The sequence below is a fragment of the Dipodomys spectabilis genome, unplaced genomic scaffold, assembly GCF_019054845.1.
Source record: "Dipodomys spectabilis isolate Male_0828 unplaced genomic scaffold, ASM1905484v1 ptg000108l, whole genome shotgun sequence".
In the NCBI taxonomy this organism is placed as follows: Eukaryota; Metazoa; Chordata; class Mammalia; order Rodentia; family Heteromyidae; genus Dipodomys; species Dipodomys spectabilis.
Window position 1 is genome coordinate 6,691,622 of NW_024870785.1, and position 27,642 is coordinate 6,719,263.

Genomic DNA, 27,642 nt, shown 5'->3' on the forward strand with positions numbered 1-27,642 from the left:
AATGGATTTATATTCTATGTAGGGGCTGATCCAAATTGCATGTGTTTTATACATAGGATCTGGAGCTTTCTTAAAAATAATAGTCCAGGTAGGTAGTGAGGGGGTCCTGAAGCTAAAGGTTCAATAATCTATGTCTAACCTCTAAATCAGCTGTTGTAAATCCACAGACAGCTTTAGGAGGCCCACCTATTTTTGTATACTATGCCAGTTTACAAAACAATGAGGAAAGTTTAGTGAGCAGTCCCACATACATTTCCATTTACCTGTCCAGGTCAACAAAATGTGACCATTTAAATGATTATATATAGACACTGAATTGAGGGTGTTACTATGCAGCCCAGACTGGTCTCAAACTTAAATCTTCCTGTCCCAGCGTCCTGAGTGCTGGGATTACAGCGGTGTGTCACCGCACTTGGCTTGATTTATAATATGTGTATTCCTTTTGGAAGTACTGGAGTTGGAACTTGAGGCCTTGTGACCCCAAACTCCTTTTGCTTCAGATAGGGTTTCACTTTTTCTTTCCGCTGAGGCCTACCTTAAACCACAGTCATCCTACTTATTACTCTCACGTAGCTAGGATTGCAGATGTGTACCACTTTTTGCCTTGTCTGACCTTGTACTGTGATTTTCCTCATTTCTCTAGTAGCTGGCCATCACAGATAGGAAGCCAGCCCAGGCAGACTGCTGCACTCTATATAGTGAATGGATTGAGGGCGAGAAAGTAGGAGAAGGTAGATACACTGGGTGGCTAAAAAGCAGTATAGAGGTTTTTATTTGTCTTGTCGGTTATGGAGCTTGAACTCTGGGCCTAGGCACTGTCCCTGAGCTCTTCAGTTCAAGGCTAGCGCTCTACCACTTGAGCCACAGCACCACTTCCGGTTTTCTGGTGTTTAGTTGGAAGATAAGAAGAGTCTCGGGACATTCCTGCCTGGGCTGGCTTTGAACCTTGGTCCTCAGATCTCAGTCTCCTGAGTAGACAGGATTACAGGCATGAGCCACTGGTGCCTGGCAAGAGAAATCTTGAGTAGGGTAGTAACAAGAGACATGGAGATAAATGGCTCCAAGGAGAAAACTGGGCACATCCTCAGAACTTGATAATGGGGGCCAGGAGCATTAAAAATTCAAAGATAATGCTCAGGGTTTCTACTTAAGCAACTACTAGATGTGTGTGGCCACCACTTAATCCCCCAAAGTATCATGTTTTCCTTCTTTTATAGTCTGTTGGTCACTGTTAGGTTTCTCCAGAGAACCAGATCAATAGAGGATGTATTTATAGATTTAAGGAATTGGCTTAGTTTGTAAGTGCTGGGCAAGCAGACTGAAGATTTGATGCTGTGGTCTGGAGGCAGAATTCCCATTCTGAGGATCTTCATTTGGACACCGTGGATGGATCTGCACACATTATGCAAGGTAATCTGCTTTTACTAACTAGATTTACATGTTAAGCACATGTAACACATTTACAGTAACTAAAACTGGGCAACATTGGTGTCTGGGCCTATTCAAGTTAACCATTATAGTCACTAAGATGATTGACCTTTACTTCTGAGATTGGTTCCTTCCTTTCCATTAACATTGCCTTACTATAGGCTTGCATTCTCCTTCATTCAGGCTAGAGGTCTATCTCTGGCTCTGGATTTTATATTCAGTACAGCAAATCACGAAATATTTGTGTATGCAGGCACTCCACCAAATGTTGGGTGATACCATTGTGAATATGATAAACTGTTTCCTCCGGGTCTTACATTCCTGCCTTCTCTCTCGCCTATTTTCAACCCTCCTTTATAAATGGATGCCTTATAAATAGATCACTGTTTCATACTTCTTTTTTTTTGGTCCGGTCGTGGGTCCTGAACTCTGGGCCTGGGCGCTGTCCCTCAGTTCTTCAGCTCAAGGCTAGCGCTCTACCACTTGAGCCACAGCACCACTTCCGGCTTTTTTCTTTTTGCTTATGTGGTGCTGAGGAATCGAACCCAGGGCCTCAGGGATGCAAGGCAAGCGCTCTACCACTGAGCCACCTTTGTGTCATACTTTTAACTGGGCTGTAGAAGAACTCTGGGAAGGCCATCTTTATAGGACGTTTATTCGTAGCTTTCTAAAAGTATACAAGGAACGTGGCCCGGTTTGCACTAGAAAGAACAAGAGTGGCCAGTCGCTATTTAACTTGAACGTTGTGCCAAGTACAAGTATATACAACTCGTCAGACCCTGCAGAGGAGCCCAGCGGCTCGAGGGGCCAAGAGCTGAGCTCTTCTTCCGCACTTTTAGGATCAGTTTACCTGTTGGCTCAGTGTTTCTCGGATTGCTCTCTCCAGGCCAGGGGTCACCGCCTTCTTTCTACCGGAAACACCCTGGAGCACATTTCCCCCACGGTCTCCCCAACTCCAGTCTCACCTGCAAACCTCTGCTGCCGTTAAAGTATCTTTTTTACATTTCACCTCATAATGCTGCTTTTTGTTGCAGTCATCGCACTGTCCAAACTTGTTTACAAGGCGTCTCTCTCCGCGGTGCTTGGCCGAGGATAAGGTTTGAGTCTGTTTATGCCGAGCGCAGACGGAGGAGTCCCAGTGAGGCCGAAGAATCGATGCGCGGGCGTCGCGGGGCTCTGGGGACCGGAGAAGCCCGGAGGACGCCGGCGGCCTTCCATCTCCCCGCCGCTGACTCGACGCCCGTCCGCCCCGCTCTGGCTCCCCGCACCGGGCCGCAGCCACGCCGCCCTCGGTCCGCTCCGCTCGCTCCCCGCCGGCTCCCAGGGAAGTGGGGTGCCCTCTGGGGACCGGGGAGGCCAGGCCACCGTTCCGATCGCTGAGTGGTGAGAACGGAGGACCCGCATCTCGGCGGTGGCTCGGGGCTCCGGGGACCGGAGGGAGGGTGCGGGCAAGCGGCCGAGCGCGGCGGCGAGGACGCGCGAAAGCCTCGCGCCCGGCGGAGGACCTCCCGACAACTTCCCCCACTTACTTGGCCCTCCGGCGGCCCAGGCTGGGCTGACAGGCTCCCAGTCTCCGGCGAGCCGCGGGAACCGCCCCCAGTCCCCGCCCCCAACCCCTGCCGGCCTCAGTCCCCGCCCCTTCCCCCCCCGCCGGCCTCAGTCCCCGCCCCTTCCCCCCCGCCGGCCTCAGTCCCCGCCCTCTAGCCCCACCCCCTGCCAGCCTCAGTCCCCGCCCCTTTCCCGTCCCGGCCTCAGTCCCCGCCCCTTCCTCCCATCGACCTCAGCCGCCCCCCCCCCCCCGCTGACCTCAGTCCCCGCCCCTTCCTCCCGCCGACCTCAGTCCCCGCCCCTTTCCCCCCCCCACCGCCGGCCTCAGCCACCCCCTTCCCCCCCCCCGCTGACCTCAGTCCCCGCCCCTTCCTCCCGCCGACCTCAGTCCCCGCCCCTTTCCCCCCCCCGCCGGCCTCAGTCCCCGCCCCTTCCCCGCCGCGTGCAACGCCGGCGCCGCCCCGAGGGGAGGGGGTGTGGTCCGGGCTTGGGCGCTAAGTCAGCCACGGTCCCAGCGTGCCCCGCGCGGGCCAACGAGAGCCAGCCGGGTGACTCACCTCCGCCGCGCCAACTCTTCGCGGCGCTCGCGCTCCCTCATACACACGCTCGCCACCCGGCTCGAGATGGCGGCGGCAGCGGCGGGGGACTCGGACTCTTGGGGTGAGCAGAAAGTTCCGGGGACGGAGACAGGTTCCCTCCCCCGCCACACACACACCCTCGGGCGGGACCGGCAAACAGGCACTAACGCGGCTGGCTCTCTCCCGTAGACGCGGACACGTTCTCGGTGGAAGACGCGGTGCGGAAGGTGGGGGGCGGCGGCAGCGGCGGCCCGGCCGGCGGGGACCGCTGGGAAGGCGAGGACGAGGACGAGGACGTCAAGGTAGGCGCGGGCCCGAGACCCGCCGGCGGCGCGGGCGCGGCCGGGCGGAGGTGCGGGGCGGGCGGTGGGAGGACGACTCCGGGGCCCAGGGGCGCCGCCCGGGCCTGCTGCGGGCCGTGGAGCTCCCGCGCGAGCCTCGGGACCCGCCGAGCCCTCCTCCCCTCCGCCCGCCGGCCATGTGCCGGGGCCGGGCAGCGCCGCCCCGCCGCTGCCTCGCGGAGGGCGGTGGCGGCCTGGACCTCTCTCTCTCCCCCTTCCCTGGCCCTGGTTTGGAGAGTCGGCTCCCAGGGCCCCGATCCCACCCGCCAACTGGCGCCGGGAGGTGACAGCAGCCCCGGGAGGCCGCGGCCCACGTGCGGCGTCGCAGGCCGGAGCCTCGGGTCGGAGTGAGACTTGGCCGACGTGGAAGTTGAACCTGGTGGTGGTTGATCTCCCATATGGAAAGTCTGGAAAGCCGCTCAGGTCTCCTCCCCAGGTTCAGTAATTTTAACTGATGAGCCTGTTTGGTGGAGCGTGTGTGCCAGGGATTAGGTAAGGGAAGTCACCTTGGTTTTTTCATCCCAGCCTTTTCTGTACAAGCTGAATAGAACTGTAGAGTAAAATAACTTTTAGCCCTCCCTTCCCCCACCCTGTGGTAAAAAGGGTGAACTGAGCAGCGAGATAAATCAGCAGTTACCTTGACCGAAGGCTGGGTTGGTCTGCACAGCACTCTGAAAAACCGAGTGTCCGTTTTTCATTGATACGTGAACGAGGCCTATGCAAATACTGAAGGTTTAATACTTGAAGCCGGCCAGGGGCTAGTGTTTTATTTTCTGATCGATGCCTTGTAATTCTGTATTATATTCAGCTTTATCGTTTGTTTTTGACAACTTCACAGACGATTTACTGTGATCACATTGTTTTTTTGTTTTTTTTTAAAACATAGCTAAAAGTATCAAGTCCAGAATCTGAAGATGAGCATTAAAAAGTTTTTGAAACCATGATAGGTAACATTTTGTATGAATTGGAAATGCTTTTTTTTTTTTTTCTTTTCTTGGTTTTGGTGAATCTAGTGAGCGTATTACCCTCCTAGCTTAATATTCTTTATAAACTGAGTATCCTGTAAATCCTTCTGTCTGGGTTAAATGAACTGTTTGGTTTTCCTTTTTTGCTAACTGTTGAGGTAAATGTCCAGTTTGTCAGACAGCTTGAATTTCAGGAACAATGTGATCTTTGCACACATTGAAGTTACTAAATGGGAGTACTATTGCTGACTGCGAGATATTTAGATGCTTTGTTTACATGCTGCATAGACATGGCAGTAGATTGTGTTGCCAGCCTCGTTACAACGTTACCACATTACCACATTGTAACAGATTTCCAAGCTTTGGGTTAGATTTGAATTTTCACTTTTTCAAATGTGGATATGGTTGTCTCATAAAGATTGGGAATAGGTTAAATTTAGAAATGAGTAGAGAATTCAGGAGAAAAGTCTCAAAGTTAAGCTTGAGTGGAGTCAATTGTGATCACATGGAATGAATTTTGGAGCTGTCAGACTATAAAGCCCATCTTGTTTAATCTTCCTTTGCATACATTTTAATGTAGTTATCATTTCTTTTGCATAAAGTTTCAAATTGATCTTAGAAATTGAAGTCTTAATTGGTCCCTTTTGTGTTGAAATACTAGCTTTATTTACATTGAGTCCTACAATGTGGTGTCCAGTGAGCGTTAGAGTCAGACTTTAGTTTATAAGGTTGCCTTGATATTTTCTAGATTTGTGGTCAATAAGCAAGTTATACTTTCCCAATCTGTAAGTCTCATTTTAGGATCCACATCAGAGGGTGGTTTGCATTTTAAATGTCTTGCCAAGCATAAGCTGGGCTAGCTAGCCAGCACTTGGTGGTCAGTAAATGCTAATTCTTTTGTCACTTCATGTTGTGCTTTGGCTAATTGAGAATATGTTTAGGCTGTTAGGATACTAGTATCTAGGACTACTTTGCACTACAATTTATATTTTTTTTTAAATTTTGGTTCGTTGTAGGGCTTGAACTCAGGGCCTAGGCGTTGTCCCTGAGTTCTTTTGCCTGAGGCTAGTGCCCTACCACTTTGAGCCACCGCACCACTTTATGTATTTTGGTAATTAATTGGAGATAAGAGTGCCCATTGAACTGCAATTTCAGATCTCAGCTAGGATTACAGGTGTGAGCCACCAGTGCCTGGCCAGTTTATAATTTCTTTTCTCTCTCTCTCTCTCTCTCTCTCTCTCTCTCTCTCTCTCTCTCTCTCTCTCTTTCTCTCTCTCTCTCTCTCTCTTTTTGACCAGTCCTGGGTCTTCAACTCAGGTCCTGAGTACTATCCCTGAACTTCTTTTGCTCAAGGCCAGTGCCACTTCGGGCTTTTTCTGTTTATGTGGTACTGAGGAATTGAACCCAAGGCTTCATGCATGGTAGGCAAGCATTCTACCAGTAAGCCACATTCCCAGCCCAAGCTTATAATTTTTAACGCCAAAAATTAAGCACTTTATATATTGTCTTTTTACTCTGAGGTTATTGCTTTGAGTGGAAGACCATGGTTATCAAGAAAAATTTTGCTTTTTCTCTTTACTAGTCTAGAATTAAATTTGTCCTCTTAGTAGTTATATCACAAAATTTCTAAATTCTAATGTTTTAGCACTTAATCTGTTTGTGGGAGGATATATGCAAGAACTTGTTTTGATGAGGTCTAGTTACAAGGAATAATTGTAGTCCCTAAACAGTTCACTATGTGATTTTTTTTTTTTTTTTTTTTTTTTTTGAGTCGGTCATGGAGCCTGAACTCTGGGCCTGGGCACTGTCCCTCAGCTCTTCAGCTGAAGGATAGTACCACTTCCGGCTTTTTTCTGTTTATGTGGTGCTGAGGAATTGAACCCAGGACCTCATGCATGCAAGACAAGCACTCTACCACTGAGCCACCTTCCCAACCCCACTATGTAAATTTTTATTTAAAAAAAGTCTTTAAAAGCAAAGTCTGTAGATGAATGTAAGTTATTTATCTCAACCTTGTAATGCTTAACCTTCTCACGTATTAGTTTAATATCTTTTGTAATATCTGGAGAAATGAAAAAAACTGGAGTGTTTGTTACAAATCTGCTCTAATAGTTTTGCAGAGATTGAATAGACAGTAGACTTAGTATTTTACAGTCTCTTTCTCTGTGTTCCTTCCCCTGCCCCACAAGTTTTTGTACTGGACTTGAACTCAGGCGTAGGCTCTGTCCCTTAGTTTTTTCTACTCAAGGCTGGCACTTACGACCACTTGAGTCACAGCTCCACTTCTGGCTTTTTGGTGGTTAATTGGAGATAAGAGCCATGGTTTTTCTGCTCAAGTTGGCTACAAGCCTCCATCCTCAGATCCTAGATTCCTGATGAGTGAGGATTACAGGGGTGAGACACCAGCACGGGTCAGTACCTTGCTTTCTGTAAACTTTTTAAATAATCATCTGAGCTTGGAGGCGGTAGCTCACATCTGTAATCCTAGCTACTTCAGGAGGCTGAGATGTGAGGATCGTCATTTGAAGCCACCCAGGGTAGGAATGTCTGTGAAACTTATTTCCAATTAACCACCAAAAAAAACCTAGTTGAGCTATGGCTAAAGTGATAAAGTGCTAGCCTTGAACAAAAAAGCTCAGGGACAGCACCTAGGTCCTGAGTACAAACCCCAAGGCTCCTTCATCTACCACCTCCCCCGAAAAAGCTATCTGGGACAGTGGCAAAAATGAACTTAGGTGAAGTTGGAAAGCTTTTAATCATAGTGAAAGGGCTGTCTATACTTTTTCCAGTTAAAAACCCTGGCTTTATTTTTACTTTTTGTACTACTCAGTGTACAGAGTCAGTGGGCGGGATTATTCACTCGGTGAGTATGAGTGGACTCTGTCCTTGTTACAGAGTGATATGTAGGATGTGTTGATTGAGCAGACAGTAAGTTCGTAGTGGAAGAAGGGACAACTCTTAGTGTTTCACTGGAACGGATTAGAAATAGAGTTTATTCAAAGGGTATATAGACTATCCATACAGTAGAGGAAACTTCCTATGCTTAACCTTTTCACCCATTTGCTTCCTAAGTGCATTACAATTTCTTTAAATGAGATCCAAAGATAGGTGCTGGTGGCTCATCTCTGTAATCCCAGCTACTCGGGAGGCTGAGATCTAAGGGTTGCAGTTTAAAGCCAGCACCAGCAGGAAAGTCTATCTGTGAGAGTCTGATTTCCATCTAACAACTGGAAAAAACAGCTGGAAGTGGAGCTGTGGTTCAAGTGGTAGAGATCTAACCTTGAGCAAAAATAGCTCAGGGAAAAGTGCCCAGGCCCTGAGTTCATGATTCTGGGACCTGTGTGCATGCATGCACTCAGAACAGGTTTATTTCCCTTATAATCCCTATTTTCTTCCAATCCCATTATTTTGAAGAAAAACCTAGTCATATAATTGCAATAATTAGCAATTTTTATAAATAGTGGGTTTATTATTTAAATTTTTTGACCCTTCTGAGTAGCTAGGATTACAGGCATAAGACACCAGTACCTGTCTATGCTTTCTTTATGTGTGTGTGCTGATAGTGTGACTTGATCTCACAGTCTGAGTGCTGTCCTTTAGCTTTTTCACTCAAGGTGGGTGCTTTGTCTCTTGAGCCATACATAGCTTTTTGGTGGTCATTGGAGATAGCAGTATCACAGACTTTCCTATTCTGAATGATCTTGAACCTCAGTTCTCAGATCTCAGCCTTCTGAGTAGCCCAGATGACAGCACTATGGCCTTAGCTTTGGCTGTCTGAACACCTGTGTGGCATCACCATACTTTTGCTTTGTAGGTAATGCTGCTTACACTAATGATCAATGTCTTAAGAGTCTATATTACTTAAAAAAATTTTTTTTGTACTTCTGGGAGATAAACTACTAGTCAGGCACTACCACTGAGCTACCTCCCCAGTCTTTGTATTGAAGAGTATTTCCCTTTTTTGTTTGTCCAGTCACAATAAATGACTTACTTAGTGTTCATTGTCTTGGTCTTGGTATTGCTTAGCCAAGAATTTAAAGTAGAATTAACTGACAACTGCTCCTAATATGAGACAGTTGGCATTGTAATATGGAACACAAGTTCTGAGCCAGACATAATTGAATTAAGTAGAATATACTAAGGCAAGACCTTGGCTTGAGAGATCAGCACAGTTCTGGTATGATAGTAGATTGTTGAGACTTTTTTTCTTGCTGGTCATGGGGCTTGAACTCAGGGTCTGGGCATTTTCTCTGAGCTTTTTTGCTCTAGGTTAGAGGTCTACCACTTGAGCTATACCTCCCCTTTGGCTTTTTTGGTGCTTACTTGGAGATAAGAATCTCACAGACTTTCCTGTAGTCCTGGCTAGCTCTGAACCACAGTCTTCAGATCTCAGCTTCCTGAGGAGCTATTTACAGGCATGCCAGGAGTGCCCAACATATTTGGATTTCTTTTTAAAAATTTTTCATGGGAAAATTTTCTAGCCTTGCCAGAATCTCATTTCAGAGTTCTGGGGCCACTCAGAGCAGAACCTGCACAGCTTGTGAAACACCAAGAAGAAAACTTTTATCCAGTTAGAGACGATACTGTATCTGAATCAAGTTATTTAGAGAAAAAAAGGGAAGGAATATGCATGTGTTAGTTCTTCGGCTATTACTGTGGGACAGGACAACTTACTATTCTTCTGAAGCTACTTCTGTTTGAGAATCTATAAATACATCTTGCTTAACTTGGAAAACATTTTCAGCCCTAAATGTGTTCTCTCATTGCATGTGACATTTTGTGGTTGTGTATCATAAAATGACAGAACCAGTCAACTGCTAGCTGCATTGTTAGATACTAAAAGAAACTAGCAGTTTAAAATTTTCTGTTTTGTTTTTAATAGTCATGTAAAATTGGGAAGCAGGTTGTAGTTTGCTTGATTCTTTGGGATGCTAGGTAGAATGCTAGCTATCAAACCCAGGCAAGCACTCTGCCAACTGAGCTCTATCGCCAGCCTGGTTGTTTTGTTTGTGGTGCTGTTACTGGTCCTTGAAATGGGCACTGTCCCTCAGCTTTTCTTCTGTTAAAGGCTGGTGCTCTACCACTTGTGCCACTGGCCTTTTGATGGCTAATTGGAGATCACAGATTTCCCCTGCCTGGGCTGGCTTTGAACCACACTCCTCAGATCTCAGCCTCCTGAGTAAGATTACAGACATGAGTCACCAGCACCCTTCTGGGAAGTGGGTTTTAAATTTGAAAAGCAACCATCTCTTTCAGAGAAATGGTTCAAATGATAGTGGATATGTATATGCATTGGTAAGATAAGTAGTTTATAAACTACTTTTTTGCTAAGGAAGCTAACCATTTTAGGAGAACAGCTAGCATGACTATTTTATAGATAAATTGGATATCAGAGTTGGAAAGTCTATTGGGTTCCAAAAATAAGAGGGACTTTTAATTGAATAACAGTATGTAGTATCTTGAACCACATAACCATTTAGGGCTCTTTTGAAGTGAGTTACAGACGTCCTATTTTCAGTGCGAATTTTGGGTCTTTCTTTAGGAAATCTTTTTGCATATTATCTGAAACTTTGCCAGCATTTACGAAGTCCTCATGTTTACCAGAAAACTTGGATAGGTTTTTCAGAAGTGTTGTGGCAAGCATTCTATCCTATATTTGCTTTTCCAACACCCACTGATTTCATAACTAAAGAAACAAAATATTTAGAATCCCAGGGAAAGCTAACTCTTTCTGTGGTTCCAGCTATTTGTTTGCAGGTGTGGCTATTTCTTTTTGCTGTTTACCTTATCTAGGGACTGGGTGTTAGCTTGGTAGTAACTTCAGGGCCTACAGTTTAGGTGAGGATATCAGACAAATAAAGTTCACCTTTCATGGGCCTTTTATGAACTGAAGAACAAATGTCATAACTTCTAGCTGGCAGGAACTACTTTTGCTACTAAAATTCATTTTGGAATAGACTGGAGCACTTCTAGGTAGCTTCATATTCTACATTGAGAGTTGTGTAAGGCTCGTGTTTTGTTGGGAGACACTCGGGACAGTGGTAGAGATGGGATAGAAGACGTTGCTGTGGTAGGAGGTGCTGCAGGGGCAGTGGCGGGAGTGAGCAGGCTGGTGTTGTCCTGCGAAAGAGAACGAAGGGATGCCCACACCGAGCAGGACTGCGCCAATACTGGTTTCTCCGCATTGAAGGTATTTCAGGTTCTCTACTTTTGCCCTTAAAGGCTTCTAAAATAATTTCTTTAGACTTGTGGAAAATCAGCGAGGAAGATTGATTGGAATATGTGGTAAACACCCCAACTTCACATAGAACAAATGTGAGTTAATTTATTTTTTTTTTTTTAATCACTATAGGCAGTTGAAAGGTTTTTGTTGTTGTTGTTTTTTGTCGGCCATGGGGCCTGAAGTCGGCCTGGGCGCTATCCCTCAGCTCTTCAGCTCAAGGCAAGTGCTCTAATGCTTGAGCCACAGCACCACTTCTGGCTTTTTCTGCTTATGTGGTGCTGAGGAATCAAACCCAGGGCCTCATGCATGCGAGGCAAGCGCTCTACCACTGAGTCCAGTTTGAAGGGTTGTTGTTGTTGGTTTTGGTGGTGGTGGTGATGGTGATAGTCATGGGCTTGAATTCAGGGCCTGGGCATGATCCCTGAGCTTTTTGCGCTCTGCACTTTGAGCCACTGCACCACTTCTGGTTTTCTTTTCTTTTCTTTTTTATTTTAAATTTTTATTGTAAAGGTGCTGTATGGGGGGGTTGCAGTTACATGAGTAGAGCAATGAGTCCATTTCTTGTTGAGCATTGTTATCCCTTCCCTTGTTGTTCTCCCACTATCCTTTCCCTCCCTCGCCCCCCCCACCTCGAAGTTGTAAAATTCATTTTCAATACACTGTCTTGTAAGTATCATTGCAATGGATCATCCCGTGTCCTTGTTTCAGCGTTTTGTTATTCCCTTCCCCGGATTAGACAAATCACTTCCAGTTTTTTAATGGTTAATTGGAGATCAGAGTTTCAAGGACTTTCCTGCCCCAGCTGGCTTTGAACCGTGATTCTCAGATCTCATCCTCCCTAGTTACTAGGATTACAGGTGTGAGCCACCAGTTCCAGTTAAGGTTTTTGTTTTGTTTTGGTGCTAGTTCTGGGGCTTGAATTCAGGGCCTGGACCTTGTCAACCTGAGCTGTTTATTCAAGGCCTAGTGTTCTACCACTTGAACCACAGCTCCACTTCCAGATTTTTTGGTAGTTAATTGGAGATGAAAGTCTCCTAGGCTTTCCTGCTCAGGCTGGCTTCAAAGTGGGATCCTCAGATCTCAGCCTCCTGAGTAGCTAGGATTATAGATGTGAGCCACTGGTGCCTGGCTACAATCTGAGTTCTGAAGATGGATAGTTAATACTTGTTACATATTGTAGCTTTTTTGTGTGTTCTGGTACTGGCTCTTGAACTCAGGGCCTGGGCACTGTCCCTGAGCTTTTGCTCAAACCTAATGCGCTACCACAGCCATGGACTTTCCTGCCCTGGCTGGCTTCAAATCATCATCCTTAGATCTCAGCCTCCTGAGTAGCTGAGGTTACAGCTTGAGCCACCAGTGCCCAGCCATATGATTCCCTATAATACCAGTGAGGTCATTCCAGAACTAATTGGAAGAATGGATTTTGGTGTGGAAGAACTTAGTTCCCAAGTAGTTACAGTTCAGGACCCAGAGAAGAAATGATACTGAAGACAGTGGCTTTGTCTGGGCTTCAGTTTCCTTATCTGTAAAACAGGGATGATGCCACCTTCCTTTGAAGGCTGTTGTGAGGATTCACCATGTTACTCCATATAAAGTTCTTTGCATAATGCTGGGTGCAAAGTGAGCGTCTCATTAAGTGCTGTCATTGTCACCATTGTTAGAGGTTGTAAATATGCGTTCCCTATAAAGTGAGCGTCTCATTAAGTGCTGTCATTGTCACCATTGTTAGAGGTTGTAAATATGTGTTCCCTAGAAAGCGAGCACAGGGTCCTCTGAAGCACTTTTTTTTTTTTATTGTAAAGCTACTATACAGAGGGTTACAGTTACATGAGTGAGGTTATGAGTACACTTCCTCTTGATGAAGCACTTCTTAAAGCAGCTGACCAAACCCAGTCTTCTCTGTTTTCTACCACTAACAGTAGATTCGCCTCTTGCTTAACTTTTATTTTTAGCTCTTTGCTTCCTTTTATACTGTGGTGTTTTGATATAAATACTTAGGAGGCAAGTCATCCAGGTAACATAAACATTTGATCCCTAATTTCAGACTCTAGTGTTAGTTATCCAAATAATGACTGATGGGTTTGTTTTCAACAAAACAACCATGAGCTGGGAGCTGCTGGCTCACACCTGTAATCCTAGCTACTCTGGAGGCTGAGATCTGAGGATAGGGGTTCAAAGCCATCCTAGGCAGGAAAGTCTGAGACTCTTTTTTGTTGTTGTTGTCGGTGGTGGTGGTCATGGGCCTGAACTCTGGGCCTGGGCGCTGTCCCTCCAGCTGTCCCTTCAGCCGAAGGCTAGCGCTCTACCACTTGAGCCTCAACCCCACTTCTGGCTTTTTCTGCTTGTGTGGTGCTGAGGAATGGAACCCAGGGCCTCATGCATGCAAGGCAACTACTTTACCACTGACCCTTCCCAACCCCTGTGAGACTCTTATCTCCAATAAACTACCAGAAAACCGAAAGTGGTTCTGTGGTTCAAAGTGGTAGAGCCCTAGCCTTGAGCAAAGGAGCTCGGGGTAAGTGTCCAGGCCATGAGTTAAAGCCCCATGACTGACAAAACTGGACCATAAGCCAGATGCCAGTTGCTCACACTTGTAGACCTTGCTTCTCAGGAAGCTGAGATCTGAGGATTACAGTTTGAAGCTAGTCCAAACATGAAAGTCTATGAGACGTTTTTGTTGTTGTTGGCCATGGGGCTTGAACTCTGGGCCTGGGCGCTATCCCTCGGCTCTTCAGCTCAAGGCGAGCGCTCTACCACTTGAGCTACAGCACCACTTCCAGTTCTCTGGTGGTTTATTGGAGATAAGAGTCTCACGGTCTCTCCTGCCCGGGCTGGCTTTGAACCGCAATCCTCAGATCTCAGCCTCCTGAGTAGCTAGGATTACAGGCATGAGCCACCAGCGCCTGGCTCTATGAGACTCGTAACCCCAATTAACCACCAAAAGGTTAGAAGTGGAGTTGTGGTAGAGCACCATCCTTAAGCAGAAAAGATAAGGGACCAAGACCAGGCCAAGTTCAAGCCCCAATATTGGCAAAAATAAATACTGAATCTTGGCTTAAATTGCCAAGATGATTATATAATGTTCTTCCTACTCTACTTCTGCAGCCCCTATAGCAGCCTTAGACAGGATGATGGATATTTAATTCTTTTTGGACTTAGAAGCAGGGTTAGTTCATTTATATGCCTAAGACTGATTTAGATTTTTGATCTGTCTTGGAATTAAACCAGAAGTGTGTGTCATAGATGGGCGCATTGGTCAGAACTTGCCTCTCAACCTTTGCCTTTTCTAGTCGCGTCAGGGCCTCCTGTGTGGCTGGTACCATCCTCCAGCCCAGCTCTGCGCGGTGTGTATGGTGTAAGGTGTGCCTGGTGTTTGCTGAGACAGTGCTCAAAGTCTCATTCAAATGCAAGGCTGTCTCTCTGTCCACATTAAGCTGATCTTCTAAAGTCTATGGAGCCCTTAGAAAATTCAGTCTAGCAACTGACTTATATTTAGCTCAGTGATTTCAGTTAGGCATAGAAAAGACTACAGATCTACCTCTAAGTAATTACCCAAACTAGAGAGAAAGACAAACAGGCAGATGGGCTAGGGATCTAAGTGGAATAGTAATGAAACTCTGTGTATTCTTTTTTGGTGTAAGATTTTCCAAGTGGCCCAAATCCAAAGGCAGTTGAAGGAAAATGTCGGATCAGTTTTACGGCATGGTATGGTAGATAGGACTTCACAGGGTAACGCTAGAGACATTAAGAAGGGGGCAGGGTAAGGATGCAGGTCGAGTATGCCTCTCCAAGATGTTTGGGGCCGACAGTGTTTCAATTTTCAGATTTTGGGATGTTTGCAAATACATTGAGATTTTTGAAGGTGAAAATTATTAATGTTTTATATATATATGCCTTATACATGTAGCCTGAAGGCAATTTTATACAAGATTTTTAATATGTTTTTTATTGTGAAAATAGTGTACAGAGGGGTTACAGTTACATGAGCAAGGTAATGAGTACATTTCTTATCAAGCATTGTTGCCTCCTCTTGTGTTTTCCCCTACCATCCCTGCCCTCCCGTCTCCACAGCTACACTCCCCCACCCCATCCATTGATGAGTCAGGTGTGAAGCTTTGTGTTGTAGCATGTTAGTAACCAAAATTTTCTGAATTTTGTGGCATTGCAGACTTCAAATTTTTTATATTAAAGATGTACTTACATATGTTTTAAATATATTTTTACACTTTCTCAATTACTATTTTTTTATGTATGTGCCAGTCCTGGGGCTTGAGCACTGTCTCTGAGCTTTTTTCTCAAAGCTAGTGCTCTACAACTTGAGCCACAGCTCTACTTCTGACCTTTTTTGTGGTTAAGTAGAGATTTAAAAGTCTCATGAACTTCCCTGCTTAGCCTGGCTTCAAATCACAATCCTCAGATCTCAGCCTCCTGCTAGGATTACAGGCGTGAGCCACTGGCACCTGGTTTATTTTTAGTTAAGTCGTTGTACAAGTTTCGATTCCAGAAGTCAGGTTATGAGTACAATGCATCTTAGTCATGTCACGCCTTCTGCCATTCTCCCCCTTGTTTTCCCATCCCCATCCTTGTTACACAGCTCAGTTTTTACATAGTGTACATTGAAGTATATTTGTTCACCTTTCTTCCATACTTGTGTTCCTCCTCTCGATGTCCTCGTCCTAACATTATTCAGCTTCCTAAATTTTTTGTTGTTCAAAGGAGTTACACTAAGTATTCTGTCAATTTATGTGTATGCATATAACCCTGTATATGTTATTGTACATGTTTATATGTTAGGTCTTACTTTCACATAAGAGAAAATATGCACCATTTGTCTCTGAGCATGACTTCACTCGCCATATTTTTCTAAACCTATCCATTTTCCTGAAAATGGCATATTCTGATAGAGTAGTAACACACACACACACACACACACACACACACACACACACACACACACACACACACTTCTTGACCCACTCACCTGTGGTAGGGCATCTGGGCTGTTGCTATGTCCTATTTATCCTGAACGGTTCAGAAATGAAAATGGATACGCAAAGGTCTTTACTGTGTCTTGATTTGTGATATTCTGGGTAAATGCCCGAGAGTGGTATCACTGGATCATAGGGAAGTTCTATGTTTTGTTTTGTTTTGGAAGAACCTCCACATCATCTTCCTGAGTGGTTGCACTAGTTTACATCTCCACCAACCATATAATAGTGTTCCTTTTTATTCACACATCCCTCCAGTTTTTGTTGTTGTACTGTTGATATTGGCCATCCTTAATTGGGGTGAGATGGAATCTCAGTGTTGTTTTTGATTTGCATTTCCTTTTTGTTAAAAAAAAACCCCTAAAAACCTTGATGTATCAATAAGTCAAGTCCAATGTAAATGATAAATTGTTTTAGTGAGGTGGCAAGACACAGAATTAGCACACAAAAACCATTAGCTTTAATGTACAAAAATAAGGGATATAGTAGAAAATACCCTGCTTACAAAAACAATTTAGGAAATCCGTAATACAACCTCAAAAGGTAAGGTTCCCTCACAGTACTAAAAGATGTAAAAGTAAATGAAAAATGGACAGATGAGTAAAGAGGGCTATAAATAAATCAGTTCAACATTATAAATATATCCGTTCATCCTACATTAATGTGTTGTTTAATGTAGTGCCCACAATGTCGATAAGCTTGTTTCTGTGTAATTAGACAAATTGATATATAAAGATCACATAGAAGATTCAAACTTATAAGAATTACTGAGGTCTTTTTCTTTAGGATAACTGGGATGATGATGATGAAGAAAAAAAAGAAGAGGCAGAAGTAAAACCAGGTGAGTCACTGTTGCTCCTACATTTGGTTTGATATCTTGGTGTAGGTACTTGGTCCTGAACACAATGCTCACAAAATTTTAAATGATAGTTTTCTGAAATTAAGCAACCTTCCATTCCCTCTTAATTCTCTTTTTCTGTCCTCAAAAAATAATTAGATTATATGTGGTGGAGAAATATCAAAGGAGATGTTTAAATTTTTAAGGGTCAAATTAGAGAGGACAAAGAAGAGCCTTGGAATTTTGCTCTTCTTATTTTCCAAGCTATCACTGTGTGTGTCTAAAAGTCAGGAACAGTTTGGTCTCTTCAGTTGTCCATAAACTGGATTTACTTTATGAATAAAACATTTCTTTCAGAAATAAAAATTTCAGAAAAGAAAAAAATAGCGGAGAAAATAAAAGAAAAAGAACGACAACAGAAGAAAAGGCAAGAAGAAATTAAAAAGAGAGTAAGTTCTGTTCTTCTTTAAAGTGTATGCAGAATTCTTACATCAGTAGGTACAGGTCTAAATATAAATGGATCCCACAAGATGGGTGAATACCAAATAGGCCGTTTTTTGTACTTTTGCAAAGAAAGTACCCAGAAGGGCTTTTTTGTTTTTAATATTCTTTCATTCATTAGAATGCCTTTTAAGGTTTTCTCTCATTTTTTGGCCAGTACTAGGTTTGACTTCAGGGATTGAAGCTTACTCGGCTGGCTTGCTTGGCTGGCTGGCTCTCTACCACTTGAGTCACGTCTCTATTTGCTGGTTAATTGGAAATGGAGTCTCTTAGACTTTTCTGCTCAGGCTGGCTTTGAACCACAATATCAGCTCCATCTCCTGAGTGGCTAAGCCTTTTAAGCTTTGACAAACAGCAGTCATGGTTGCACAGTGACCACAGTTAAAAAAAAAAAAAAAAAATTATTATTACTATTATTTTTTTTTTAGCAATACTGGAACTTGAACTAGTTGGTCTTGTGCTTGTGCTTGGTAGGTGCTCTAAAGATGAGTCACACTCTGGTTTTTATTTTTTCATTTGTTGAAGAGACCAGAGTACTTGCCTTTTGTACAGCTTCTATCTTATGAATGCTTCCTTGTAAATTGCAGTCTCCTCCATCTTGCCAGCTAATTATCAAGCTTTTATTAGATTCAGGTTAGACATTTCAAGTTGGGATGCTGAGTGCTTCAAGGGGGTGGGGAGAATGATGGAAGGGAATACTATAAAAAGGAGCAAAGTTCACATATGAAGTTAATAGGGTGTGCTTCATATTGTATCACATCAAGATTTAATGTCTAATAATTAAAAACTAAACATAAATATTACTAATATTAACTAATACCTAAAATTGGTGACTGGATTAAAGTGGTGACAGCCTGGTTCCTTGGTTATACCACTATTTTTATCTACATCATTTCTCTCCCTTGTGTGTCTGAATGTGTGTATCAGTATCAGGGCTTGAACTCAGGACAGAGCGCTCATTCTTTGGTTTACTTGCTTTCAGCTACTGTTTTGCCACTTGAGCCATATTTGCAGTCCAGCTTTTTTTATGGTAAATTGGAGATCTTTTGAACTTTTCTCCTTTTGCTGGTTTTGAACCAAGATCCTCAGATCACAGACCCTTAACTTGCTAGGGTTACAGGTGCAAGCCACTTAATTTTTTTTTTTTGGGGGGGGGGGTCCGGTCATGGGGCATGAACTCTGGGCCTGGGCGCTGTCCCTCAGCTCTTCAGCTCAAAGCTAGCGCTCTACCACTTGAGCCACAGCGCCACTTCCGGCTTTTTTCTTTTTGCTTATGTGGTGCTGAGGAATCGAACCCAGGGCCTCAGGCATGCAAGGCAAGCGCTCTACCACTGAGCCACCTTCTCAGCCCACTCACTTAATTTTTTTAATACAGTTGATGATCAACTTCTAATTATTTTTTTAGAGATTGCAGAATGGTGGTATTTCTCATTCTGACTTTCCTGTTTATTAGATGGCTCTTTTTGCCTTTTGCTCTTTGATTACTTTGAATGTCAAGAACAAGTTTGTTTTAATTACCAATTTTCAGAGTAAGGAAAGGGGATATAATAAGCTAATTCAAGTAATAAAAAATAAGGTTTTATTTTTATTATACCTATGACTTTATGGTGAACATTTCTGACTTAACATGTTGTAAAGTGTGTTTTGCTTAACAGTTTTGGGGGTTTTGGTGCCAGTACTGGGGTTTCAACTCAGGACTTGGGCTTTGTCCTTTAACTTTTTCACCCAACTCTGGCACTCTACCGTTTGAGCCACAGCTCCACTTTTGGCTTTCTACTGGTTGGTTGGAGATAAGGGTCTCACCGACTTTTCTGGCTTTTTGAATTGTAATTAATCCCCAGATCTCAGCCTCCTGAGTAAGCTAGAATTACAGACATGAGCCACCAGCATCCAATTCATGCCCATCTGTTCCACAGGATTCCATTCATCTTGGAAAGCTTATTTCTGGTTTAGTATATACTAGTCCAAGTCTCATGGGTTTTCCTAACCTGGCTTTGAACTGCAGTCCTTAGATCTCAGCCTATGATTGCAGACATAAGCCCCCAGTGCCAGTGCCCACTATGTAGTCACTGCTTTGTGCTTCATTGTTATAAGGAATTTATATTTAAGAGACTGAATCTAGATGCTGTGGTTATTCATTAGTATTAAGGTAGCTTGCCTCATGAAGGAGCGTGCATGTATGTGAGTGTAATCACTAATTCATATCAACATTTCTTATACTGAAAATCCTTGTTTTTAATGTTTGCTTTTTTCTATAATACTAGTGTTACTACTAACAGTATAAAATGTCTCAGCATATTTAGAATTTCTTTGCAGTTCTTTTGGAGTTAGAATGTAATCAACTTTAAAAAAAAAAAAAAAAAGAATAAGCCGGGCGCCGGTGGCTCATGCCTGTAATCCTAGCTACTCAGGAGGCTGAGATCTGAGGATTGTAGTTCAAAGCCAGCCTGGGCAGGAAAGTTCGTGAGACTCTTATCTCCAATAAACCACTAGAAAACCAAAAGTGGTGCTGTGGCTCAAGTGGTAGAGCGCTTGCCTTGAGCTGAAGAGCACAAAGACAGTGCCCAAGCCCAGAGTACAAGCCCCATGACCGACCAAAAAAAAAAAAGAATATATTCCACTTAGGAGGCTGTTTTAAGTCCTAGGTTCTGATATCATTTGAATATTTTCCCTATTTCCTTTTTGTCTACCTTGTTTCAGTTAGAGGGTTTTTTGTATTTAATATATTTTTGAATATATGTTCAGAAACCCAAACAACACAGAAATACTATCCTCAGAAAAGTCTCAGATTGGTGCAAGTAGATCTTTTAAATGTTCTTACCCTACAAAATTAAGTATCTGAAGTGACAGATATTCCATGGTTCAATCATTTCATAATATATATGCAAGATAGAATTCCTGTTCTTCCCCCTCCAATTTAAAACATTTTAGCTACTTAATAATTTGTCTAAGCTTACCATCTGAGGATCAAGGTTTGATGCCTTGATACATTCAATTAACCAGAAAAGGCCAGAAGAGGACATGGCTCAGATGGTACAGCAGTAGCCCTAAATTCAAGCCCTGGTACTGGCATAAAGAAATAATAATTTGTTAGTTAAGCACTGGTGGCTCACACCTGAATCCTAGCTACTCTTCTTTCTAACTACCAAAAAAGCCAGAAGTTGGGCCAGTGGCTCAAGTAGTAGAGCACTAGCCTTGAGGGAGGAAAAAAGTCTCAGGCCCACAAGCCTCACAGCTGGTACCACATCGTAATAATTTGTCTAAAAATACCCTTTTACTATCAGAATAAATAATAGAATTGTAACTGAAGTCTAAGGAATTATAGTGACTAAATCTATTTGGGCCATTAAGGTTAGAATCACATTGTTGTGTTACATTTTTATGTTAGTCTCTTAATATGAAGAAACCTTACTTGGAGTGCACTGAATTAATAATAGGCCTGGCACTGAGGTATTTTTAGTTTTGATGCAGAAAATATGTAATGGTGTTCAATCTACTAAGACAGTCAAATAAAGTTTCTTTTTCTTTCTAAAAAGTGCTTTTGAGGGGCTGGGAGGTGGCTCAATGGTAGAATGTTTGCCTTGCATGCACGAGGCCCTGGGTTCAATTCATCAGCACCACATAAGCAGAAAAAGCTGGAAGTGGCGCTGTGGCTCAAGTGGTAGAGCGCTAGCCTTGAGCTAAGGAGCTGAGGGACAGCGCCCAGGCCCAGAGTTCAGATCCCAGGACTTTTCTAACCTGTTGTAATGATCTTTCCCATTTCCTCTCCATGAGAAATGAAACGTAGTTTATTTCAGAAGCAGATTTCAAAATGAAAATCTTAACTGCACAGGGGAAAATAAGTATAAAGAGCACAGGTTCCTTTCACCTTTTCCTCAGTAAATATGAGGATTTTTCCTTGCTGTAAATAATACCATGTATTAATACGAAGTTACAGCATATAGAAAAGACATTTAACTGCTGTCCTTTCAAAGGAATGAGATTTGGAAAGAAGTGAAAACAACTTTTCTTACTACTGTTATATCCTGTCACGTTTGTTATGATAGTATTTACATTATTTAGTGGATCTGCCATTAACTCATGGTTATTGGGCATTTAGGATGTAATTAAATTTATTTGAAAGTATAAATAATATTTCAGTGGATATCTTTGTGAAATTTTCTGTTCTTTCATCTTAGTTAGAAGAACCTGAAGAACCTAAAGTGCTAACACCAGAAGAACAATTAGCAGATAAACTGCGGCTAAAGAAACTACAGGAAGAGTCAGACCTTGAACTAGCAAAAGAAACATTTGGTAAGTTGCGGGGGGTGGGTTGCAGGACAATACTGTTAGTTGTGAACATTGAGAAAACATGTCCGACAGGTACTGGTGGCTCACGCCTGTAATCCTAGCTAGCCAGGAAGCTGAGATCTGAGGTTTGTGGTACAAAGCCAGCCCGGCAAGAAAGTCTAGGAGACCTCCAGTTAACCACCTGAAAGCCTGAAGTGGTGGAGGCTGCTGCTTACATGGAGCGCGCTAGTCTTGAGCAGCAAAGCTCAGGGACAGTGCCCAGGCCCTGAGTTCAAGTCCCACAACTGACTGACAAAACATGTCTTAAAGGGAGTGTACTGCCTAATTTTGATATTAATCTGTGTGTATTTGAGTAGATGTATGTTTTCAGATTTATGACTCATTGTTTGGAGCATCAAAGGACTCAAGTTACTGTACTTGCTGGGTGTGGTGTTATACACCTATAATCCCAGCACTTGAGTGGCTAGGTAGGAAGATCTCCAGGTCAAAGCCAGAGAGCTCCTGTTTCTCAAAAAAAAAAAGAATAAAGTCATTAGTCCTAATGAAGTATATTGTTACGTAGAGTGCATTTATGAGCTGGATGAAATTAAGGGTTTGGCTTTGTGATTTAAATACTGAGATGACTGGAAGGCTGTAAGTCTCCATATGCAGACTGCATGTTCCACCAAGGTTGGTCATCTTCTGCATTCTGGTTTCTTTTCTTTCTTTGATCCTTCTTGGCCTTTACCATTCCTGTCTGCCATGTCTGCAGTTGTAGTAAGTGGACAAGAAAAAAACTTTCAGGACCCTAAAAGTACGTTCAGAATGTTGTTGGAAAGTTACCTGAGGGCTGGGAAGGTGGCTCAGTGGTAGAGCGCTTGCCTTGCATGCATGAGGCCCTGGGTTCAATTCCTCAGCATCACATTAAAAAAAAAGGAAAAAAAAGTAACTTGACACAGAAGATAGAGCCTGTATTCATTTAAACAAGCTTCTTAACAGGTGTTGCGTGCTTTTCAGAGGAGGTCATGTTGAAACAAACAACTCTGAACTTGAAATCTGTAATCAAGAACCCTCTGGTTGTTGTGGTCCCTTCCATTTTACATCAGAAGGCTATAGGAATTGTTCCCTTTCCTTAGGGAAGTGTTACCCTATCTGGCTGCTGATGCTCCTGTGTGTTTGAAAGGTCCTAAGAGTACGCACCTAATTAGAGGCACTTGGCCAGATGCTGTGCTTTTATGGATGTTAAAGCTTCCCATGTAGTTACTAAACAGGCAGGTTTATTCCATATTCACAGTCTAGCATGGGAAACCAGTTAAGACTAAAAAGTAAGCCAGCTGGCAGTGGCTCACGCCTGTAACCCTAGCTACTCAGGAGGCTGAGATCTGAGGATCGCGGTTCAAAGCCAGCCCAGGCAGTAAAGGCTATGAGACTCTCAAAAGAATCACAGAACACCAGAAATGGAGTTGTGGCGTAAGTGGTAGAACCCTAACCTTGAGTGATAAAGGGTCAGTACCCAGGCCTTGAATTCAAGCCCTAGTAGTACTGCCCAAAAACAAGATTAAGAAGTAAAAAAAAAAAAACACAGCTGGGTGCCAGTGGTTCACGCCTGTAATCCTAGCTACTAAGGAGGCCGAGATCTGAAGATCATGGCTCAAAGCCAGCCGTGGCAGGAAAGTGCACGAGACTTATCTCCAGTAAACCACTAGAAAACTGGAAGTGGCTCTGTGGCTCAAGTAGTAGAGTACTAGCCTTGAGCTGAAGAGCTGAGGGACAGCGCCCAGGCCCAGAGTTCAGGCCCCATGGGGAGGGTGGAGGGAGGGAATAGGACGGAACACATGACAACAGTAGGCATTCATACAAGTCATTATTTGGTTAATAAGATTTTATTATTGTCTTTCATATCAAAATACTGCATCTTTGGTATGATAAGCTTTTAATATTGAAAGGAATATAGGAAGAAGCATACTTGTCTTTTAGTCTAGAATTCTCTTACATCTCAAGTTATTGGGTAGCTAATAACTTGTTAGCAGGTTATTTTACCTTACTCTGGGGCTATTTTTAGGCAAATCCTTTAAGCACTTTGTTTTTGTTCCATGGAGTTCTTTTGGCAGCTGGTGAGTTTTGTGTATCCTTTCATAATAGATTTTTAACTGAATAAAACAAAACTCAAAAGGGTGAGCAAATGCAACAATGGTAATTACTGGACAGTATGTTGAAAATGAACGATACAACTTGTGGGTAGGAATGGGGGAGAAAAACTGCGAACAAGGAGAGGGGTGACATTGTACTCTGACTAATGTAACTTCAACCCCTGTATACATCACCTTTATCGTAACTAAAAAAATTGAAAAACACCAAACTCAGGATTTTATTTACAAAGGTACTAAAATCCTTTGCAACACTGAATTGTGTGCTTTTAGTTTGTGGTGGTGAGATTGAACGTGAGGCCTCCTACATGCTAGTCAAGTCAGTCCTCTACCACTGAGCTACAGAGCCCTGTTGTGCTGAACAGAATACAGTCAAGTGGCTGAAATACTGACTGGACAATATTTCAATATAATGTCTCAACTATAATGTGACATGATGTGACATGACAGTATCTGATCTCTATTGGTAAGTCAGATTTGTGCCTGTAGTAAAAATTGAAGATGTAATATTTTTTCTTACTCAAAGTTACAGGCCCCCTTCTGAATTACGTCCCTGGATTTCAATGAGCCTAGGTTAAAAATAGAGTTGTCTGAAGAGTGGGACAATGGGGTAATTGGTTTTGGGTTTTGTTTTTTTAATTTTAACTTACTAATCTTTTTGGTGCTTCTTCTGCCCTCCAGGTGTTAATAATACAGTTTGTGGAATAGATGCTATGAACCCATCTTCAAGAGATGATTTCACAGAATTTGGGAAGTTACTAAAAGATAAAATTACACAGTATGAAAAGTCATTATATTATGCCAGTTTTTTGGAAGCCTTAGTTCGAGATGTGTGTATTTCGTGTAAGTAATTATTCTCTAGCCCCTGTGGGTAGATTAAATAGGGGCAAAGATGGAGGGGTTGTGATGTTGGTAATACACACCTGGGATTTGATTTTTTTAGTAGCTACTCTTAGGAATGTTGTTGTATGTATAGTATGTTGGGGACAGACTGCCTTCAAAAAAAGTTGTGGGAAGCCGGGCGCCGGTGGCTCAAGCCTGTAATCCTAGCTTCTCAGGAGGCTGAGATCTGAGGATCACAGTTCAAAGCCAGCCCAGGCAGGAAAGTCCGTGAGACTCATCTCCAATAAACCACCAGAAAACCAGAAGTGGTGCTGTGGCTCAAGTGGTAGAGCGCTCGCCTTGAGCTGAAGAGCGCAGGGACAGTGTCCAAGCCCACTGTTCAAGCCCCAGGACCGACCAAAAAAAAAAAGTTGTGGGACTGTGACCACACCAGTTTATTTTATCTAGTTGAAATGGGCTACAAAGTGGTATCTTTTAGGAGAATGATCTTGGACTTTGTAGGATTTTAGAGAAGAGAGATGAGAAAGCCTAAGACAAGGTACTTGTCAGAGCTCACATTCATTCTCAGGACTGTGGCTGTGGCACCACGCCTTGTGGAGTCATAGGTTTCAGGGCAGGATAGATGGCAGTGACAGCGTGGGTGGTGTAGCACTAATGTGGAAGGAACTAGTTTTGCTAGTGTTTGGAGACGTTTTCAAGGAGTACTACACAGTAAATTGTAAGTTGAGTTTTAAGAAATGATCACTATACTGGGGGTTCTAAATTTGGTCTGTGATTATATATTCCCAGAGGCTGTATTTTATTCTTTTCTCTATGGGCTATTTTTCCTGCTTTGGGAGGTATGAGTGCTCTACCACTGTGAGCCACAGCACCACTTCCGGTTTTCTGGCAGTTAGTTGGAGATAAGAGGCTCAGGGACTTTTTTGCTAGGGGGACTTTTTAAGACACAGGTGATTGGTCATTGTAATTTTTTTTTTGGCTGTGGCGCCTGAACTCTGGGCCTGGGCGCTGTCCCTCAGCTCTTCAGCTCAAGGCTAGCACTCTACTACTTGAGCCCCAGCTCCAATTCCAGCTTTTTCTGCTTATGTGGTGCTGAGGAATCGAACCCAGGGCCTCATGCATGCAAGACAAGCGCTCTACCACTGAGCCACCTTCCCAGCCCTGATCATTATAAATTTTGGTTGCTGAGTTTACAAGTTTAAGTAGTTTTGATCTAAAAGCCTAACCTTAGGCTAAATGGTCTTACCATCTTATGTTTATAAAAGGAGAAATAAGATGGTAAAGTTACTTAGGTTTGTCATTTGTAGTTGCAGGTGTCTATTTTGCTTTTTTTCAAAATACTTCCAAATTAAAGTTAGTGATATACTCACTCCTCCCTTTTTCAGTGGAAATTGATGACTTGAAAAAGATTACCAATTCATTGACTGTGCTTTGCAGTGAAAAACAGAAGCAAGAAAAGGTAAGAGCAAGCTATGCAGGGAAATGCTTATCGCATTACAGTGGGGTTGTGAGCAACTTATTCTTAATAGATGAAACTTAAGTGGGGTTCATGAATGCTTTAAAGCTGGGATAGAAAGGGATGCTCTAATGCCTACTGCCAATCATTGTGTTTATGGACATCCTGTGTGTTTCTCCTTTGAGTTAATAGGAATTCTTTAAAAGACTTGTTTTCTGGGACCAGAGGCTTTGGTGTCTTTGTGAGGGCTGCTATACCAGATAAAATGCCCATGGCAGATAAGGTTTCATGAATTAACTCTGTTTCATCTTTAGCAAAGCAAAGCCAAAAAGAAGAAGAAAGGCGTGGTTCCTGGAGGGGGATTAAAGGCCACCATGAAAGACGATCTGGCAGATTATGGTGGTTATGATGGAGGATATGTACAAGACTATGAAGACTTCATGTGACAGTTTCTCTCTCCTAGTGTCTTCTTTCTGTTGCCCACAATCCCTTCAACATGTAGCACAACTTCTTTTCCTTTCAGTTCTGCCAAATGCTACAATCAGAAGTGCAGTATCTTTTGTGCTGGTTATTTAACCCCTTGACACTTAGGTGCTAATGTGCAAATGAGGGAACTTGGATCTTGCTGCCAAGGGGTTAAAATTGGGAACTTAAGTTGCTACTAAATCATAGTCTAAAAACAAAACAAACCTAATAATGTTGTCATTGTTGCTGTCTAATCCCATAGCAGCAGTCACTAAATTGGAAACAAAGGTTGCAACATGACAAAAAATTGTGTAGTATTTACCAGCACGGTTCAGTAATACAGCCTTAACCATACCTCCTTGAACTACTTCATACTTGTCAAGAAAAGCAGTTTGCAGCCAGGGCATGTGGTGTGCACCTAGTATTAAAATTGCTTTGTCTAAGAATTGAGCGTGAGGATATTAAGTACATTGTGAAGAAAACTTATCTCAGAGTGAAGATACTGCGGCTGAAAAGTACTGGTTTGATACTTAAAATTTCAATGACCAAAACCACCTCTGAAGCTGAAGAAGGTAAACCTCTCCATTATCACAGGACAAGTTATGGAATTTCAGTGTACAGACTGTCTAAGTTTTTATTTATCAGACTTTCTACTGAGGGAGGGAAACTACCTGTTTTTATTTGCTTGATTCAAGTGTCTGAGAAACAAATCTCTTGTCTCCTAGGCTGCAATGAAATAACTTAACAGGGTTTTGGCATTTCCTTTTCTTTATAAAACATGCTCAGCAAGCTGCATCAGTTAACTACAGTTTGGTAAATTGTTATGTTAACAATTATGACATCTGCAATGTTTTATAAAGCAACTAATTTAATAAAATCACTATTGTGAGGACTTAAAATTTCGTGTTACCTCCCAAGAAATATTTGAAAGTACAGAACATAGTCTCCTAGGGACTAGAGCGCCCTATGTTCTTACTAAAGCTTAATCACTGTTGATGTAGTTACAGCTTTAAGACTGATTGGTCAGGCCTTTGGTAGTATCACTATAGAGC

At 43.0% G+C, this 27,642-nt stretch overlaps 1 protein-coding gene across 1 annotated transcript; it reads left to right on the forward strand.

Moving 5' to 3' along the window:
- The first annotated feature begins 3,486 nt into the window (after positions 1 to 3,486).
- Eif3j (eukaryotic translation initiation factor 3 subunit J) lies at positions 3,487 to 27,482 on the forward strand. Its single transcript, XM_042687778.1, has 8 exons — positions 3,487 to 3,636; positions 3,744 to 3,856; positions 16,858 to 16,912; positions 17,267 to 17,358; positions 21,589 to 21,703; positions 24,508 to 24,669; positions 26,055 to 26,128; positions 26,440 to 27,482. Exons 1-8 carry the CDS (start codon positions 3,600 to 3,602, stop codon positions 26,569 to 26,571), a joined length of 780 nt encoding a protein of 259 aa, XP_042543712.1. The 5' UTR covers positions 3,487 to 3,599; the 3' UTR covers positions 26,572 to 27,482.
- Positions 27,483 to 27,642: the final 160 nt, after the last annotated feature.

Bases quoted from the DNA above. Each gene is read 5' to 3' on its own strand.
- Eif3j (XM_042687778.1), top strand. From the start codon at position 3,600: ATGGCGGCGGCAGCGGCGGGGGACTCGGACTCTTGGG. The intron at 3,857-16,857 runs GTAGGCGCGGGC...CTTTTTCTTTAG, and splicing joins ACGAGGACGAGGACGTCAAG to GATAACTGGGATGATGATGA. The intron at 26,129-26,439 runs GTAAGAGCAAGC...TTTCATCTTTAG, and splicing joins AAAAACAGAAGCAAGAAAAG to CAAAGCAAAGCCAAAAAGAA.